The sequence below is a fragment of the Lynx canadensis genome, chromosome A3 (assembly GCF_007474595.2).
Source record: "Lynx canadensis isolate LIC74 chromosome A3, mLynCan4.pri.v2, whole genome shotgun sequence".
Taxonomy (NCBI): Eukaryota; Metazoa; Chordata; class Mammalia; order Carnivora; family Felidae; genus Lynx; species Lynx canadensis.
Genome location: NC_044305.1, coordinates 60,394,831 through 60,416,562, shown reverse-complemented (window position 1 = coordinate 60,416,562; position 21,732 = coordinate 60,394,831). Strand labels below are relative to the sequence as shown.

General features: G+C 38.0%; 1 protein-coding gene across 6 annotated transcripts in view; it reads right to left on the bottom strand.

Moving 5' to 3' along the window:
- The window catches only part of TSGA10 (testis specific 10), a 179,079-nt gene that overhangs the window by 22,759 nt on the left and 134,588 nt on the right, over positions 1-21,732 (bottom strand). The window contains exon 16 of one of the 6 annotated variants that reach the window (XM_032592625.1): positions 15,947-16,156. The exons of the other annotated variants lie outside the window; for them this stretch is intronic. Within the exon in view, the coding sequence (XP_032448516.1) occupies positions 15,947-16,156 (210 nt within the window). The remainder of the gene's footprint in view (positions 1-15,946; positions 16,157-21,732) is intronic. 6 annotated transcript variants of the gene reach the window in all.

Here is a 21,732-nt window from a genome sequence, read left to right as displayed (position 1 = left end):
GTACTTCCTCGTGCCCTCCCACCCTCCCTCCTCTGGACAGTTTCCATGAAGTATATTTTCCTTGCAGTGTACAGCTTCTGAGGTTGCTTCTCAAGGTATGTGCACAATCACTCTGATTCATTTACCATCATTATGTTCATAGTCTCTCTAAACCATTCTCTTGGGATGACAGTGGATTTAGCCAGCCTACCTTTCTCTGTCCCTGATCTTGTATTAAGTTTCTAGCTGGCCTGTCTCTACTGGTATCATCTAAATGTTAGCCTCTATTAATTGCTGGCTGACTACTCTACTGATTTTGACAATGGCCTAGGGGTGTAAATTGCTTTACAGTCTGATGCAATTAAATTTGGATCCCTTCCAGGGAAGTTTTGGGTAAGTCTTTAAGGCTTGCTCTGACTCCAGGAGAGGTCCTTTTGGCTATCACTTTCCACGGTTCTTTATTAAACTTCTAAGTAGCCTATTGTTTTGCTTCTTGTTATCATAAAGTTACTAGTTCCTTCAAAAAACTTTCATTTCATGACTAACTGCTGAAATCCTTAGGATGAATTGGATAATGCAACAGCTGCCCTCCTGGGTTCAGGTGTTGCTCGTTCATGGAATCCATGCCTGGATCTGTGGTATACAACTTTTACATGACTCACTGGACTGGTCCCAGTGGTACTTCAACTTTTAGCCTTTACACCACAGCTATACTTTCTCTTCTACTTGGCAGGATAGCCACCTTTGCCACATCAACTTCTAAAAGTGGTAGGCCTTAGAGTCACAGCAGCAGCACAAGTACATCTTCTTGCCATGCTTTTCAAATGATGACTGACATTCCCTTCATCAACTCACTTCTGTGGTGGAGACCAAAGAGAAAGCACTTCTGCTTCATAATATTCAGAAACTTCTGCCCAGCAGAGAACCACTAGTTTCTTCTTAACTGTGTATCATCACTTTTTGAAAGCTCTCTGGCTATATATGCTCAAATTCCCACTTCTAGGAATACATCTTAAGAATAAAATGCAAATATGACAAAAGTTTTATGCAACAAAATAATTACAAGGTTGTTTTATATATAAATTAAAAATCTGAAATTTTTTATTGCTCAGCAATAGGGAAGTAGTGAAAAGTAGAATAGTCAATTGTAATATGCTACTATTGCAAATATGTAAAATAACATAAAAATCTGGCTAGGAAAAGAAAAGGGCTAAAAGGAAATAAAACAAAACATTTATTATAGGAGAATGGTTCTGAAATCCACTGTAACCTAACATGATGATAACACTTTTAAAAATCTTTTGTTTCATTAAAAATTAAATGAGATTCTCCAAAGACTTCTCATATTATTCTGAAGGAAATCATCCATAACACAACTATTAATTAAAGAACATTAAAGGAAGGGTATTTGGAATTCCTGTTCTTAACACTCCTCTTGAGAAGAGTTAGATAAGAGAAAGATATACTATATTTATTTGGAAAATAGAAAACTACGACCTAGGTGAATTGGTATGGTATATATATCTTAGTTTTGTGGAACATCTTCAAAAAGATGTGACCACCAATTCACCTATTAACTAGACCTAGACACTCAAAAGCTCTTTACTCCCTCCCCTGTCCTTGAAATGTGGGTTCCACTTGCCTCCCCCACTCCCAGAGGCTGCTCCAAGGACATAGCCTTGAGATAGTAATATATGATATTGAAAACACCTACACAGTATACATGACTGAGCCAACTTTGGGCCGCTTTATAAGGTTTTATGTATTGGTGGGTGAATGCAAGGATCCATTCATCTTGCTGCTGCCCAAGACAAACTTCATACATAAGTTCCTTTTGCAAATAAAACTGCCACCTCCCAACCTGGAGTGGTCTGCCTCGATTTTTGGCCTCTTCCTGCCCTCTGAGTACAGGGACTAATTTCAAATTACACCTGGGAAGCTCCCAGGAGGGTTATGAACTAACCTCAATAAATATATATTTTTTAAAACAAAGAAAACCAGGGCACCTGGGCACCGGGGCTGACTTTGGCTCAGGTCATGATCTCACAGTCCATGAGTTCGAGCCCCGTGTCGGGCTCTGTGCTGACAGCTCAGAGACTGGAGCTTGCTTCAGATTCTGTGTCTCCCTCTCTCTCTGCCCCTCCCCAATTCACACACACTCTTTCTCTCTCTCTCAAAAAATAAACATTAAATCTTTTTTTAGGATAGAGGAAGATGGCGGCGTAGGAGGACGCTGGGCTCACCACGCGTCCTGCTGATCACTTAGATTCCACCTACACCTGCCTAAATAACCCAGAAAACCGCCAGAGGATTAGCAGAACGGAGTCACCGGACCCAAGTGCAGATGACAGGCCCACGGAAGAGGGTAGGAAGGGCGGCGAGGCGGTGCGCGCTCCACGGACTGGCGGGAGGGAGCCGGGGCGGAAGGGCGGCTCGCCAGCCAAGCAGAGCCCTCGAGTCCGGCTTGCAAAAGCGGAGGGGCCTGACGGACTGTGTTCCGACAGCAAGCGCAACTTAGCGTCTGGGAGGTCATAAGTTAACAGCTCTGCTTGGAAAGCGGGAAGGCTGGAGGACAAAGGGAGGGTGAGCTGCGGAGCCCCCGGACGACAGAGCTCAGTTTGGCGGGGAACAAAGGCGCTCGCCAGCGCCATCTCCCCCGCCCATCCCCCAGCCAAAATCCCAAAGAGAACCGGTTCCGGCCAGGGAAATTGCTCGCTCCGCGCAAACACCCAACTCTGTGCTTCTGCGGAGCCAAACCTCCGGCAGCGGATCTGACTCCCTCCGGCTGCCACAGGGCCCCTCCTGAAGTGGATCACCTAAGGAGAAGCGAGCTAAGCCTGCCCCCCCTGCCGCCGTGCACCTTGCCTTCCCACCCCAGCTAATACGCCAGATCCCCAGCATCACAAGCCTGGCAGTGTGCAAGTAGCCCAGACGGGCCATGCCACCCCACAGTGAATCCCGCCCCTAGGAGAGGGGAAGAGAAGGCACACACCAGTCTGACTGTGGCCCCAGCGGTGGGCTGGGGGCAGACATCAGGACTGACTGCGGCCCCACCCACCAACTCCAGTTATACACCACAGCACAGGGGAAGTGCCCTGCAGGTCCTCACCACGCCAGGGACTATCCAAAATGACCAAGCGGAAGAATTCCCCTCAGAAGAATCTCCAGGAAATAACAACAGCTAATGAGCTGATCAAAAAGGATTTAAATAATATAACAGAAAGTGAATTTAGAATAATAGTCATAAAATTAATCGCTGGGCTGGAAAACAGTATACAGGACAGCAGAGAATCTCTTGCTACAGAGATCAAGGGACTAAGGAACAGTCACGAGGAGCTGAAAAACGCTTTAAATGAAATGCAAAACAAAATGCAAACCACCACGGCTCGGATGGAAGAGGCAGAGGAGAGAATAGGTGAACTAGAAGATAAAGTTATGGAAAAAGAGGAAGCTGAGAAAAAGAGAGATAAAAAAATCCAGGAGTATGAGGGGAAAATTAGAGAACTAAGTGATACACTAAAAAGAAATAATATACGCATAATTGGTATCCCAGAGGAGGAAGAGAGAGGGAAAGGTGCTGAAGGGGTACTTGAAGAAATAATAGCTGAGAACTTCCCTGAACTGGGGAAGGAAAAAGGCATTGAAATCCAAGAGGCACAGAGAACTCCCTTCAGACGTAACTTGAATCGATCTTCTGCACGACGTATCATAGTGAAACTGGCAAAATACAAGGATAAAGAGAAAATTCTGAAAGCAGCAAGGGGTAAATGTGCCCTCACATATAAAGGGAGACCTATAAGACTCGTGACTGATCTCTCTTTTGAAACTTGGCAGGCCAGAAAGAATTGGCACGAGATTTTCAGTGTGCTAGACAGAAAAAATATGCAGCCGAGAATCCTTTACCCAGCAAGTCTGTAATTTAGAATAGAAGGAGAGATAAAGGTCTTCCCAAACAAACAAAAACTGAAGGAATTTGTCACCACTAAACCAGCCCTACAAGAGATCCTAAGGGGGATCCTGTGAGACAAAGTACCAGAGACATCACTACAAGCATAAAACATACAGACATCACAATGACTCTAAACCCATATCTTTCTATAATAACACTGAATGTAAATGGATTAAATGCGCCAACCAAAAGACACAGGGTATCATAATGGATAAAAAAACAAGACCCATCTATTTGCTGTCTACAAGAGACTCATTTTAGACCTGAGGACACCTTTAGATTGAGAGTGAGGGGATGGAGAACTATTTATCATGCTACTGGAAGCCAAAAGAAAGCTGGAGTAGCATACTTATATCAGACAAACTAGACTTTAAATTAAAGGCTGTAACAAGAGATGAAGAAGGACATTATATAATAGTTACAGGGTCTATCCATCAGGAAGAGCTAACAATTATAAATGTCTATGCGCCGAATACCGGAGCCCCCAAATATATAAAACAATTACTCATAAACATAAGCAACCTTATTGATAAGAATGTGGTAATTGCAGGGGACTTTAACACCCCACTTACAGAAATGGATAGATCATCTAGACACACGGTCAATAAAGAAACAAGGGCCCTGAATGAGACATTGGATCAGATGGACTTGACAGATATATTTAGAACTCTGCATCCCAAAGCAACAGAATATACTTTCTTCTCGAGTGCACATGGAACATTCTCCAAGATAGATCATATACTGGGTCACAAAACAGCCCTTCATAAGTTTACAAGAATTGAAATTATACCATGCATACTTTCAGACCACAATGCTATGAAGCTTGAAATCAACCACAGAAAAAAGTCTGGAAAACCTCCAAAAGCATGGAGGTTAAAGAACACCCTACTAACGAATGAGTGGGTCAACCAGGCAATTAGAGAAGAAATCAAAAAATATATGGAAACAAACGAAAATGAAAATACAACAATCCAAACGCTTTGGGACGCAGCGAAGGCAGTCCTGAGAGGAAAATACATTGCAACCCAGGCCTATCTCAAGAAACAAGAAAAATCCCAAATACAAAATCTAACAGCACACCTAAAGGAAATAGAAGCAGAACAGCAAAGGCAGCCTAAACCCAACAGAAGAAGAGAAATAATAAAGATCAGAGCAGAAATAAACAATATAGAATCTAAAAAAACTATAGAGCAGATCAACGAAACCAAGAGTTGGCTTTTTGAAAAAATAAACAAAATTGACAAACCTCTAGCCAGGCTTCTCAAAAAGAAAAGGGAGATGACCCAAATAGATAAAATCATGAATGAAAATGGAATTATTACAACCAATCCCTCATAGATACAAACAATTATCAGGGAATACTATGAAAAATTATATGCCAACAAATTGGACAACCTGGAAGAAATGGACAAATTCCTGAACACCCACACTCTTCCAAAACTCAATCAGGAGGAAATAGAAAGCTTGAACAGACCCATAACCAGCGAAGAAATTGAATCGGTTATCAAAAATCTCCCAACAAATAAGAGTCCAGGACCAGATGGCTTCCCAGGGGAGTTCTACCAGACGTTTAAACCAGAGATAATACCTATCCTTCTCAAGCTATTCCAAGAAATAGAAAGGGAAGGAAAACTTCCAGACTCATTCTATGAAGCCAGTATTACTTTGATTCCTAAACCAGACAGAGACCCAGTAAAAAAAGAGAACTACAGGCCAATATCCCTGATGAATATGGATGCAAAAATTCTCAATAAGATACTAGCAAATCGAATTCAACGGCATATAAAAGAATTATTCACCATGATCAAGTGGGATTCATTCCTGGGATGCAGGGCTGGTTCAACATTCGCAAATCAATCAACGTGATACATCACATTAACAAAAAAAAGAGAAGAACCATATGATCCTGTCAATCGATGCAGAAAAGGCCTTTGACAAAATCCAGCACCCTTTCTTAATAAAAACCCTTGAGAAAGTCGGGATAGAAGGAACATACTTAAAGATCATAAAAGCCATTTATGAAAAGCCCACAGCTAACATCATCCTCAACGGGGAAAAACTGAGAGCTTTTTCCCTGAGATCAGGAACACGACAGGGATGCCCACTCTCACCACTGTTGTTTAACATAGTGCTGGAAGTTCTAGCATCAGCAATCAGACAACAAAAGGAAATCAAAGGCATCAAAATGGGCAAAGATGAAGTCAAGCTTTCGCTTTTTGCAGATGACATGATATTATACATGGAAAATCTGACAGACTCCACCAAAGTCTGCTAGAACTGATACATGAATTCAGCAAAGTTGCAGGATACAAAATCAATGTACAGAAATCAGTTGCATTCTTATACACTAACAATGAAGCAACAGAAAGACAAATAAAGAAACTGATCCCATTCACAATTGCACCAAGAAGCATAAAATACCTAGGAATAAATCTAACCAAAGATGTAAAGGATCTGTATGCTGAAAACTATAGAAAGCTTATGAAGGTAATTGAAGAAGACTTAAAGAAATGGAAAGACATTCCCTGCTCATGGATTGGAAGAATAAATATTGTCAAAATGTCAATACTACCCAAAGCTATCTACACATTCAATGCAATCCCAATCAAAATTGCACCAGCATTCTTCTCGAAATTAGAACAAGCAATCCTAAAATTCATATGGAACCACAAAAGGCCCCGAATAGCCAAAGGAATTTTGAAGAAGAAGACCAAAGCAGGAGGCATCACAATCCCAGACTTTAGCCTCTACTACAAAGCTGTAATCATCAAGACAGCATGGTATTGGCACAAAAACAGACACACAGACCAATGGAATAGAATAGAAACCCCAGAACTAGACCCACAAACGTATGGCCAACTCATCTTTGACAAAGCAGGAAAGAACATCCAATGGAAAAAAGACAGCCTCTTTAACAAATGGTGCTGGGAGAACTGGACAGCAACATGCAGAAGGTTGAAACTAGACCACTTTCTCACACCATTCACAAAAATAAACTCAAAATGGATAAAGGACCTGAATGTGAGACAGGAAACCATCAAAACCTTAGAGGAGAAAGCAGGAAAAGACCTCTCTGACCTCAGCCGTAGCAATCTCTTACTCGACACATCCCCAAAGGCAAGGGAATTAAAAGCAAAAGTGAATTACTGGGACCTTATGAAGATAAAAAGCTTCTGCACAGCAAAGGAAACAACCAACAAAACTAAAAGGCAACCAATGGAATGGGAAAAGATATTTGCAAATGACATATCGGACAAAGGGCTAGTATCTAAAATCTATAAAGAGCTCACCAAACTCCACACCCGAAAAACAAATAACCCAGTGAAGAAATGGGCAGAAAACATGAATAGACACTTCTCTAAAGAAGACATCCAGATGGCCAACAGGCACATGAAAAGATGTTCAGCGTCGCTCCTTATCGGGGAAATACAAATCAAAACCACACTCAGGTATCACCTCACGCCAGTCAGAGTGGCCAAAATGAACAAATCAGGAGAATATAGATGCTGGAGAGGATGTGGAGAAACGGGAACCCTCTTGCACTGTTGGTGGGAATGCAAATTGGTGCAGCCGCTCTGGAAAGCAGTGTGGAGGTTCCTCAGAAAACTAAAAATAGATCTACCCTATGACCCAGCAATAGCACTGCTAGGAATTTATCCAAGGGATACAGGAGTACTGATGCATAGGGGCACTTGTACCCCAATGTTCATAGCAGCACTCTCAACAATAGCCAAATTATGGAAAGAGCCTAAATGTCATCAACTGATGAATGGATAAAGAAATTGTGGTTTATATACACAATGGAATACTATGTGGCAATGAGAAAAATGAAATATGGCCTTTTGTAGCAACGTGGATGGAACTGGAGAGTGTGATGCTAAGTGAAATAAGCCATACAGAGAAAGACAGATACCATATGGTTTCACTCTTATGTGGATCCTGAGAAACTTAACAGGAACCCATGGGGGAGGGGAAGGAAAAAAAAAAAAAAAGAGGTTAGAGTGGGAGAGAGCCAAAGCAGAAGAGACTGTTAAAAACTGAGAACAAACTGAGGGTTGATGGGGGGTGGGAGGGAGGGGAGGGTGGGTGATGGGTATTGAGGAGGGCACCTTTTGGGATGAGCACTGGGTGTTGTATGGAAACCAATTTGTCAATAAATTTCATATATATATAAAAAAAAAACTTTTTTTAAAAAACATAAAGCAAAGAAAACTAAGACTATAAAAGATTCTACAATTCCTAATTCTAGTGCTTTAAATAATTTCCATTGGAGAATGAAGAAGGAGATATAGATCTTTTTCCTTTAACCTCTCCTTTCTCATTTAAAATTATCTGAGTGATTACAGGAATGCAAGCCTGGTTCAGAGTTCAAAAATCAATTAACATAACCAATCATAACAAGCTAAAGAAAAAAAAATCACACGAGTATATTAATTGATGCAGAAAAAGCAATTGGCAAAAATTCAATACTCATTCATAATAAAAGTTCTCAGAAATATAGGAAGAAAGAAACTTCCCCAACTTGATAAAAAGCATCTACAAAATTGTACAGATAACAGTATACTTAATGGTAAAAGACTGACTGCTTTTCCCCTAAGATTGGAAGAAAGGACTTTCACCACTCTTCTTCAACATAGCACTAAACCACTGTAAAAAGGCAAGAAAAGGGATAAAAACTGAACATGAAGAAATAAAATCCCCATTTTCAGATAACATGCTTGTCTACATAAAAAATTTTAAAGAATCTACAGAAAAATTCCTAGATCCCGGAAGTGAGTTCAGCAAGGTCAGAGAACATAAGATAAATATTCAAAAATCAATACTTCTATATACTTGTAATAAGCATATTGACAGCAAAATTAAAACTACAGTACCATTTACAGTAGCTCAAAAAAAGGGAAAATTTTTTGTGCTCTGTATTTGTAAATCTGACAAAACAGGTACAGAACTTACATGCTGAAAACTATGCACAGGTAAAAAAAGAAATCAAAGAAGATCTAAATAAGATATACCATGTTCATCAATTTGAAGCCTCAACATGGTAAGGATGTCAGTTCTTCCCAGGGTTAATGTGATTCCTATCAAAACCTCAGCAAGATTTTTTTTTTTGTGAAAATAGACTATTCTAAAATTTATATGGAAAGGCAAGGAGATGAGAATAGTTAAGACAATTTTGAAAAAGCAGAATAAAGTGGATAAAATCAGTCTACCTGAGTTAAAGACTTATTACATAGCTACAGTAACCAAAACTGTGGTATTGGGTCAGACAGATATATAGACAAATGTAAAAGCATAGAAAACCAAGAAATATACCCACTCATATACATCCAAATGATTTTTCACAAATGTAAAAAAATCCATTTAATGGAGGATGAAATTCTTTTTCAACAAAATTACCCAAACAATTGGACACCCATAGGCAAAAAATGAACCTTGATGAAAACCTCACACCTTATGCAGCAATTGACTCAAAATGGATCATGACATTAAATGTGAAACATAAAACTATCACATTTTTAGAATAAATCTTGGGAAAAATCTTTGGGATTGAGAGCTGTGCAAAGTATTTTTACACTTAAAACCAAAAACACAATTCATAAAGGGAAAATTGATAAACTCCCCATCATCAAAACTTAAACTTTCGCTCTGAGAAAGACACTGATAAGATGAAAACTTCTCACACTATGTGAGAAAATATTTGCAAACCACACATCTGATAAAGGACCAGTATCTAAAATATATAAAGAACTCCTAATACTCAGCATTTAAAAAGCAAAGAATCCAATGATACAAAAGAGATGTTTCACCAAAGAAGATATATAAAGACAAATAATCATATAAAAGTATATTCCACTTCCTTAATTTAGGGAAGTGCAACTAGACCATAATACACATACACTATACACATATCAGAATGGTTAAAATAAAAAAAATAATGACACCACCAAATGCTGACAAAGATGTGGAAAACTGATCCCTCACACATTGTTGGTGGGAATGCAAAATGGTAAATAGTTTGGCACTTTCTTAAAAAATGAATGATACAACTACCATATGATCTAAAAACTGCATTCCTGGGCATTTACAGAAAAATGAAGACTTAGTTTCTCACAAAAACATCAAGACAATGTTTACAATTGTTTTATTTGTAAGATCCAAAAACTGGAAATAGCCCAGGTGTTATTCAATGGGTAATCAAACAAACTGTGTTACACCCATAGCATGGAATACTGCTTAGCAATGAAAAGGAATGAACTACTAGTATATACAACAACCTAGATAAATCTTCAGAGAATCATGCTGAGTGAAAAAATCCAATCCCAAAAGGTTACATACCATATGATTCTATTTATATAACATTCTTGAAGTGACAAAATTATAGAAATGGAGACTAGATTACTGGTTGCTATGAGTTAAGGAGGGGCTGGGGATAGGAGGGAAGTAGACAGGGTTACAAAAGGGCAACATGATGGATCCTGTGATGGAAATGTTCTATACCCTGCCTGATTCAATGTCAACATCCTGGTTGTGATATTATACAATAGTTTTTCAAGAGGTTACCATTGGGGAGACCAGGTAAAGGATACTTTGTGTTATTTCTTACAATTGCATGTGAATCTATAATACCTCAAATCAAATTTTAGTTTAGACAAAATTATTTGAGTGTCCCCTATATGCATAGTACAGCTAAAGAAATACAAAGATAAATAAGATGGCTCTAACACTTGAAATTACAGTTATTATGTAATGTATAAACACATATACGTAAATAACTAAATTTCAAGGCAAACAATTTTTAAATATTTTTTAATGTTCATTATTTTTGAGAGAGAGACCAGAGCATGAGTGGGGAGGAGAAAATAGAGAGGGAGACACAGAATCAGAATCAGGCCTCCAGGCTCTGAGATGTCAGCACAGAGCCCAACGTGGGGCTCAAACTCTCAAACTGCAAGATCATGACCTGAGCTGAAGTCGGATGCTTAACCGACTGAGCCACCCAGGCACCACCAGGGAAAAAAATTTTAATTTTAGTTAGTTAACATAGTGTGGCAATAGTGGTTTCAGGAGTAGAATTCAGTGATGTGTCACTTACATTCAACACCCAGTGCTCATCACAAGTGCCCTCCTTAATACCCATCACCTATCTAACCCGTCTTACTACCTGCCTCCCTCCATGAATCCTCAATTTGTCTCATTATTTTGTTCTGTTTGTATTGTTTCCCTCTCTCTCCCCTTCAACCTTCATACATGCATCTGTTTCATTTCATAATTCCACACAAGTGATATTATATAGTATTTGTCTTTCTCGGATTGACTTATTTCCCCCTAGCATAATACATCTGGTTTCATCCAGTCATTCCAAATGGTAGATTTCATCCTTTTGATGGCTAAGTAGTATTCCATTGTGTATATATACCACGTCTTTCTTTATTCCATTCATCAGTTGATGGACATTTGGGCTCTTCCATAGTTTGGCTATTGTTGTGATGCTGCTATAAATATTGGGGTGCATGTACCCTTCTAATCTGTATTATTTTTTCCTTTGGGTAATACCTAACAGGGCAATTGCTGGATCATAGGGTGGCTCCATATTTTTAGTTTTTGAGGAAATCCATAATGTTCTCCAGAGTGGCTGCACCAGTTGCATTCCCACCAATGGTACCAGACGATTCCCCTTTTCCCACATCCTCACTAACACCTGTGTTTCTGTATTGTTAATTTTAGTCATTTTGAAAGGAGTGAGGTGGTATCTCAACATAATTTTGATTTGTACTTCCCTGAGATGAGTGATGTTGAGCATCTTTTTGTGCATCTGTAGCCATCTGGATGTCTTCTTTTGAAAAGTGTCTGTTCATATCTTCTGCACATTTCGTAACAGGGTTGCTGTTTCTAAGTGTGGAGTTTGATAAGTCCTTATCGATTTTGGTACATGTCAGGAGTATTTTAAAATGCAGTTAGGGGGCACCTGGGTGGCTCAGTGGGTTAAGCGTTGGACTCTTGATTTCGGCTCGGGTCATGATCGCAAGTTTGAGCCCTGTGCTGTCAGCATGGAGCCTGCTTGGGATTTTCTCTCTCCCTCTCTCTCTGCCCCTCCCCTGCTAGTGTGCACCCTCTCTTTTCTCTCAAATAAATAAATAAACATTAAAAAAATACTGTTAGACTTAGCCTGGCCACTTTGCATCCATTAAGATAGCTATTATCATGAACAGAAAAAACAAAACTAAAACATAATCAATGTTGGCAAGGATGTAGAGAAACCAGAACCCAAGTGCACTGTTGGTGGGAATGTAAAATGGTACAGTCACTGTAGAAAAAAGAACAAAATTTCCTCAAAAAATAAAAATAGAATTGCCATTAAGATCCAGAAATCCAGTTTTCGATATAATACAAAGAACTAAAGGCCCTTGAAGAGATATTTGTACACTCCATGGGCCAAAGCAGCATTATTCACAATAACTAAAACATGGAAGCCATGCAAGAGTCTACTGGATGATGAAGGGATAAGCAAAATGTAGTATATTCATACAATGGAATATTATTCAGCCTTAAAATGGAAATAATCCTGTAATATGCTACAACATTGATGCACCTTGAGGACATTATGCTAAGTGCAAATAAGCCAGTCACAAAAGACAATACTATATGAATCCACTTATATGAGGCCCTTTGAGTAGTAAAATCATTAAGAGAGAAAGTATAATGATGGTGCCAGGGTTTGGGAAAGGGGAGGAGAATAGAAGGTTATTATTTAATAGGTATAGAGTTTCAGATTTTACAAGATGAAAAGATATGGGCAATGGACAGTGGTGAAGGCTCTGCACAACACTATGAATGTATTTAATACCACTGAACTGTACACTTAAAAATGGTTTTAAGACAGAAAGGTTATGTGTATTTTAACAAAATAAGAGAAAAAATAGAAAAAACTATGAGAAGAGTAAGAAGCTACAAAACTTGAAGTAACCATCCTTAAAATGTGTTAAAAACTTAATAAACCACTTTCAACTTTACATACTGTTGTACCTCTAAGGGTAATGGATTTTAAGCTAAAGAAAATTATTGGACTATATACTACTTAGTCATGATGTATTTACCATTTTAAGAAACTTTGGGATAATATTTCTGGTATTTCATCTTAATATTGTTCAGTTGTAACGACATGTTTAGTTTCCCAATTGAAAACCAGCAAGTGAAAAATATTTTTAAAGAAAACTTAAGGACATATCATTTGAATTTTACAGGGAGAATCTATTCATGATTACTTTCATCATTAAAAAGTTCTTGCTGAGGGGTGCCTGGGTGGCTCAGTCAGTTAAAATCTTGACTTCAGCTCAGGTCATGATCTCGCGGTTCATGGGTTTAAGCCCGTGTCAGGCTCTGTGCTGACAGCTGAGAGCCTGGAGCCTGCTTTGGATTCTGTGTCTCCCTCTCTCTTTGCCCCTACTCCGCTCACATTCGTCTCTCTCTGTCTCTCAAAAATGAATAAACATTTAAAAAAATTGTTTTTAAAGTTCTTGGTGAAATAAAAAAATAAAGGAAGAGTTGGAAAATTCTTGCATATACCACTTAGTTAATAAATATTAACAGTGCATTCTTTTTTTTTACATTTTTTTTACATTTATTTATTTTTGAGAAACACTGAGACCCAAAGCGTTAATAAAATATTAACCAGTGCATTCTTTTTTTACATTTTTTTTTACACTTATTTATTTTGAGAAACAGAGTGAGACAAAGCTGTGAGCGGGGAGGGGCAGAGAGAGAAGGAGACACAGAATCTGAAGCAGCTCCAGGCTCTGAGCAGTGGTCAGCACAGAGCCTGACGTGGGGCTCAAAACCCACAAAACTATGAGATCATGACCTGAGCCGAAATCTAATGCTCAACTGACTGAGTCACCCAGGTGCCCCAACAGTGGATTCTTAGAGAACCAACAGACTCATGATTCTCAATCCAATCATATCCTCTTCACAACAGTCGACTAGAAAAGTTTAAAAATGGGAACTGTAAGATGGCCACAATTTGTCAACATTTTAAAAGTTTTTATTTAAATTCCAGTTAGTTAACATACAATGTAATATCAGTTTCAAGTGTATGATATAGCGATTCAACACTTCTGTACAACACTTGGTGTTCATCAAAACAAGTGGACTCCTTAATCCCCATCACCTATTTAACCACCCCCCCCCAATCCACCTCTTCTCTGGTAACCATCAGTTTGTTCTCTGTAGTTAAGAGTATGTTTCTCGGTTTCTCTCTTTTTTTCCATTTGCTTATCTGTTTCTTAAATTCCACATGTAAGTGAAATAATACGGTATTTGTCTTTTACTTACTGACTTATTTCACTTAGTACAATACTCTCTAGCTCCATCCATGTCACTGCAAATGGCAAAATTTCATTCTTCTTTATGACTGAGTAATATTCCATTGTGTAAATATACCACATCTTCTTTATCCATTCATCAGTCGGTGGACACTTGGGCTGTTTCCAAAACTTGGTTATTGTAGATAATGCTGCTATAAACATCAGGATACATGTATCCTTTTGAATTAGTATTTTTGTATTCTTTGGGTAAATTCAATTACATTATACAACTTGTATACATATCCCCTTAGGATCAGGGCTCCAACTATCTCTCCAGATACATCTCCAGCCACATTGACCTGTGAATGCCACAATGGCCACTGCAAATCATTTACTATTCACTCAAGAATTCATTTATTTTTTTTAAATTTATTTATTTTGAGAGAGACAGAGACAGTGCAAGTGGGGGAAGTGCAGAGATAGAGGGAGAGGGAGAAAGAATCCCAAGCAGGCTTCACACTGTCAGCACAGAGCCCAATGTGGGGCTCAAAACCACAAAGCCGTAAGATGATGACCTGAGCTGAAATCAAGAGTCAGACACTTAACCAACTGAGCAACACAGGTGCCCCAAGAATTCATTTATAACTCCATACTGTTGTCTATGTTGCTGCTTCCTCTGAATGGGTGCTTTACTCCTTCTGAGCTCAGTAGTACATCCTTGTGAACTCCTCCCTGACACCCATAGGCAATTAGGAATTCCCTTTCTAAAACCCTGAATATTTTTTACTAGTATAACATTCATACAAATAATTTGCATATCAATACTGGGAGGTCCTCGGGAGAAAAGGCCTATCTCTCTTTTTCTATTCTTTTTTCTTCCTTTTTCCTTCTCTTCTCTTCTTCTTACTCCTCCTCATCCTCTTCCTCCTCCTCCTCCTCTTTTTCTTCTTCTTTGAGTATGTGTTATATTAGTTTCAGGAGTACAACATAGTGGTTCAATAACTCTGTATGTTAGGCTATGCTCACCACAAGTGCAGTTACCGTCTATCATCATGAATAATTTACAATACATTGAAGTCTTCCCTATGCTATACCTTTTATCCACATGATTACTAATCCATAACTGGAAGCCTGTATCTCCTACTTTTCCTTCACCCATTTTGCCTATCACCCCTATCTCCCCTCTGGCAACCATCATTTTGTTCTCTGTATTTATGGTCAGATTATTCATTTGTTTTGTTTTATAGATTCCACATATAAGTGAAATCATAATGGTATCTGTCTTTCTCTGTCTGGTGTATTTCACTTAGCATATATCCTCTAGATCCATTCATGTTTTGAACCTTTATTCCTGGTGGCAAACACAATGTCAGCAGATACAATCGACTGAATTATAGCTTAAAATAAATTTAGCTTAAAAGAATACAATTAGTTGAGTAAATCCCAACCTCATAGTTCTTTGCTGATTTCTATGTCAATGTGTTTTATAATTCTTCTGGCTAAAAGTAAATGCATGCTCAAAGGAAAAGTTTCTGTTACTTCATGAATTGTTGGAACACAGCTGTGTTAGAAATTTATCTCTGGACTTTAGAAATAAATCTAAATTTAATAGACATGGCTTGATGTAATATTTATAAAACAATTTGTTTTTCTAAGTTTATAGTAATTTTATAGTAGCAATAATATTAAAAGAACCACTTAAAAGTGTATTACATACCATTTCTATTTCTTGATCTTTAGCAACCAGCTGTCGATTAAGAAGTTCTTTGCTTGAGTCAAGTTTAATACAAAGTTCCCTTGTGGAAGATAAATCTGCAAGGGCAGACACTTTTTCAAACTGAACCTTCTGAAGTTCCTCTTCCATCTTTACAACAGACTTGTGTAAGGTAGAAATCTGGGACTTGTAAGACCTTTCTGCATTTAAGTGCTGCAAGGACAAAATTATATATATATATATATATATATATATATATATATATATATATAATTATATATATATACATATATATACACACACACACACACATATATGTGTGTGTGTGTATATATATATACACACATATATACATATTTTTTTAACTTGAAAAAAACAACAATATGGAAGACAAAATGAGGGAAATCTTTTGATAGTACACTTAGATTATAAGGAACTTTATACAATATAGGTGATAATAGTACATACAAAATACCCTGGGAAAGATAAATACAGCTTTCAAATGTCTATACATAAAATCCATGAGGTAAGGTGGTCAAATGGTCATTATTTTTAATGTGTTTAGAAAACAAGTTTTCCCACTTAAAAGCCTCAACTCCAAAGCTAGTTGCAACACATATACGTTTGGTCTGTAGTTCTATTCTTGCCACAGTTTCAATTATTCTATAAGATAAATATTATTGTTGTTAAAGACAAAACTTTAGGGGCGCCTGGGTGGCTCAGTCAGTTAAGCGTCCAACTTCGGCGCAGGTCATGATCTCACAGTTCATGAGTTCGAGCCCCGCGTCAGGCTCTGTGCTGACAGCTCAGAGCCTGGAGCCTGCTTCACATTCTGTGTCTCCCTCTCTCTCTGCCCCTTCCCTGCTCATGCTCTGTCTCTGTCTCAAAAATAAAAAAAAAATTAAATAAAGACAAAACTTTAGTCACTGTTTCACTCACAATACCCATTTTCCAATTCTTAAATGAAATGTTTATCTAGATCATAATATCATAAAATGAGGACTGACAGCACTCTAGCACTTACTAATAACTCTGAGAGAAAAAAGACTCTGGGCAAGTATAAATTGAGAATACAGCCACATGGGGGGCACCTGGGTGATTCATTCAGTTGAGTGTGCAACTCTTGATTTTGGCTCAGGGTCATGAAATTGAGCCCTGTATTGGGCTCCACACTGAGTGTGGAGCCTGCTTAAAATTCTCTCTCTCTCTCTCTCTCTCTCTCTCTCTCTCTCTCTCTCTCCCTGCCTTGCTCCTCCACTTGTACTCTCTCTCTCTCAAAAAAAAATACATCCACATTATGGGAAATAAGCATATTTTTAAAACTGCAATATGAAAATATTTTTTTAATGTTTATTTTCATTTTTGAGAGAGAGAGAGAGAGAGAGAACGCATGAGCAGAGAAGGGGCAGAAAGAGACAAAGACAGAATCAGAAGCAGACTCCAGGCTCTGAGCTGTCAGCACAGAGCCCAATGGGGGTCTCAAACTCACGAACCACAAGATCATGACCTGGGCCAAAGTTGGAAGCTTAACTGACTGGGCCACCCAGGAGCCCCTAAAAACTGTAATATAAGATTCAAGTCATATAAATTTTTTCAAAAGCTCAAGATAATACCCCTCCTTTTTACTGTTTCAGAGACATGTCTTAAATAAGTGCACTGCAGAGAAGTTTTTGCTATTGTGTGAAACTGATAGAACTGACAAATAAATTTTTCTGCTTTTATAAGTACACAGCACAAAAAATTGTTCCTGGAATAAGTTGTTTGGCCACAATTTTCCCTTTCTTCCTTCTTCACTTCCTCTATTTCTCACTCATTTTTCAGACAACCTTCTATCCATCCACCTACCCATCCGTCTGCCCAGCCATTCCATTTTTTTAGTATATTCTGTGTTCCAGTCAATGCACCTAGATGCATATCCAATGATAAGCAAAATAGTCTTTGCTCTCATGACATCCCAGACTATGGGAGAGCCATGCATCAATCAAATAATCACAGAAATGACTATATAAATACATATTAAGCAAATACTTCTAGAGAAAAAAGCTGTATGACAAAGGAAATTGACCTAAACTAAGAGGATCAGAGAAGTCAGGAAAAGGTTCCCTGATAAATGACACATGAACTGAGATCTGAATGGTGAATAGATATACAATGTATGTTGGGGAAGGGAGTTTTTCGAATTGGAGGAATGCTAAGTACAAAGGCCCTAAAGGGAGTATGTGGAAGGAGGGAAAGTGACATGCTCCAACAACAGAGAGAAGACTAGTATGACTGGAACTCAGAAGCCACAGAGAAGAGTGATAGGAGATGCAGTTGAAAAGGTATAAAAAAAACTCACAAGTCAGCCTGATAAGCTGGGTTAAAATTTAGGTTTTTACCCAATGAAATATTTTTTTTCTTTTTTAAATTTTATTTAACACAAAGCTACAGTGTCATAATGGTTTCAGGAGTAGAATTTGGTGATTCATCACTTAATAACACCCAGTGCATCCCAACAAGTGTCCTCCTTAATACCCATCTCGCATTTAGCCCATCTCCACACCCAACACCCCTCCAAGAACCCTCAGTTTTTTCTCTATATTTAAGAGTCTCTTATGGTTTGCCTCCCTCTTGGTTTTTATCTATTTTTCCTTCCCTTCCCCTATGTTCATCTGTTCTGTTTCTTAAATTCCACATATGACTAAAATCATATGATATTTGTCTTTCTCTAATTTCACTTAGCATCATACATTCTAGGTCCATCCACATTGTTGCAAATGGCAATATTTCATTCTTTTTGATCACCAGGTAATGTTCTATTGCATATCTTTATCCATTCATCAGTCAATGGACATTTGAGCTCTTTCCAAAATATGGCTATTGTTGATAGTGCTGCTATAAACACTGGGGTGTATTTTCCCCTTTGAATAAGCATTTTTGTATCCTTTAGATAAATACCTAGTAGTGTGATTGCTGAGTCATAGGGTAGCTCTACTTTTAATTTTTTGAGGAACCTCCATACTGTTTTCCAGAGTGGCTGCACCAGTTTGCATTCCTATCAGCACTGCAAAGGGTTCCATTTTCTCTGCATCCTCACCAACATCTGTTGTTGCCTGAGTTGTTAATGTTAGCCATTCTGACAGGTGTGAAGTGGTATCTCATTTTTGATTTGTATTTCCCTTCTGATGAGTGATGCTGAGCATCTTTTCATGTGTTGGTTGGCCATCTGGATATCTTCTTCAGAAAAGAATTTGCTCATGTCTTTTGCCCATTTCTTCACTGGACTATTTGTTTTTTTGGGTGTTGAGTTTGGTATGTTCTTTATAGATTTTGGATACTAACCCTTTATCCAATATGTCATTTGCAAATATCTTCTCCCATTCTGTTGGTTGTCTTTTAGTTTTGTTAACTGTTTTCTTCACTGTGCAGAACATTTTTATCTTGATGAGATCCCAATAGTTCATTTTTGCTTTTGTTTCCCTTGCCTCTGGATACATGTCTAGTAAGAAGTTGCTGCAGCCAAGGTCAAAGAGGTTGTTGCCTGTTTTCTCCTCTAGGATTTTGATGGTTTCCTGTCTTTCATTTAGGTCTTTCATCCATTTTGAGTCTATTTTTGTGAATGGTGTAAGAAAGTGGTCTTCTGCATGTCACTGCCCAGTTTTCCCAACACCATTTGCTGAAGAGATTGTTTTTTTCCCATTGGATATTCTTTCTTGCTTTGTTAAAGAGTAGCTGGCCATACATTTGTGGGTCCATTTCTGGGTTCTCTATTCTGTTCCATCCATTGATCTATGTGTCTGTTTTTGTGCCAGCACCAGCTTTGTAATACAGCTTGAAGTCTGGAATTATGAGGCCTCCAGCTTTGTTTTTCCTTTTCAATATTACTTTGGCTATTCAGGGTCTTTTCTGGGTCCATACGAATTTTAGAATTGTTTGTTCTAGCTCTGTGAAGAATGCTGGTATAATTTTGATAGGATGGCATTGAATGTGTAGATTGCTTTGGGTAGTAATGACATTTTAACAATATTTGTTCTTCCAATCCATGAGCATGGAATGTTTTTCCATTTCTTTGTGTCTTCTTCAATTTCTTTTGCAAGTGTTCTATAGTTTTCAGCATACAGATCTTTTTACCTATTTGGTTATGTTCATTCGTCGGTATTTTATGGTTTTAGTGCAATTATAAATGGGATTTATTCCTTGATTTCTCTTTCTACTGCTTCATTATTGATTTTTGAAATACAACTGATTTCTGTACATTGATTTTATATACTGTGGTTTTGCTGAATTCATGTATCAGTTCTAGCAGTTTTTTGGTAGAGTCTTTCAGGTTTTCCATGTAGAGTATCATGTCTCTGCAAAGAGTCAAAGTTTGACTTCTTCCTTGACAATTTGAATGCCTTTTACTTCTTATTGTTTCCTAATTGCTGAGGCTAGGACTTCCAACACTATGTTGAACAACAGTGGTGAGAGTGGACATCCCTGCCATGTTCCTAACATGATTAGGGGGAAAGCTCTCAGATTTTCCCCATTGAAGATATTAGCTTTGGGTCTTTCCTACATGGCCTTTATGAAAAGAGGGAGGTGATATGACTAGCTTTATGTTTTAGAAAGATAACACTGAATATTTCAGGTTCTAGTAAGACAGTTGATTCAGCTAAGAGGAAAATAGTTTTGGGTTTTTTTTGTATAAAATAGAAAAAAATATTTTCACAATTCATAGCTGAGCTTGCAGGAAAGAAACAGTCTCATATACCAAAGACAAAAACAAAAAACAAAAAAACTAACAAACAAACAAAACAAACAAACAAACAAAAACAAAGATAGAGCATGAAGCAAACAATAAGGCCTGAAACTAAGAGTTGGGGGTAGGGAGACCCAGTGACAGTAAAAGGCTTGTTCCAAAATTCAAGCAAGACAGGGAATAAGAAGGACTAATGGATAGTTGCCTCTGGGACCTCTACATAATCTGGAATCTTTGAAAGGAGACTCCAGAGGAAAAATCCACTCAACCTCACAGAGATATAAGCAAAAGTTTATCTTCTTCTACCCTCTGGATAGGGAAAAACGTCTTCTGTAAGAAAACTTAGGTCTGACTTTACTCAGTTTTGTAGTTTGACTTCACACTATCCATTCCCAATTCTCAACTCTAACATGAAATTTGTCCCACGCCAATGATAACACAGAGTCCCTTTGTAGAAGCAAACTCATCTCCCTGGTCATGTAAGATTCTTTAGAGGGGGGAAATTCCTGCTTCAAAGGAGCCTAAAAACTCAGGGGGATCCCATCCACCATGAGTGAGAGTCAGAGGAACATAACTAACACACACCAGGATCAGACTTCTAGGACTTCAAGCTATTGAACAAAATATTGGAGAAGGCATAAAAATATGCTCAAAAGTTTTAAAGATATTAAATAAAAAATTGAAAAGAATGAGATGTAGGGGGAAAAAAACCATGAAAATCTGAAGACGAACCAAATAGAACTTCTGAAAAGAAGGTAAAAGTAGTAAAGAAAATGAAAAACAATGAATGTATCAAAAAACAGGTATAGCTGAAGAGGAATGAATATACTAAAAGCACAGAGCACAGTACAGAGAGATAAACATATGGAAACTATGATAAGAAAGATTAATAAAAATTTGGACTAGGAGATCCAACAAGCATATTATAAAAGTTGAGGGAAACAGTAGAGCAAATTTAAAGGCAGTAATGTTCAAATAAATAACATCTGAGAATTTTTCCAGAACTATTAAAAGGCATGAATACTCTGAAAAACTGCAAACCAAAGCCTCCCTCAAACAATACATACAC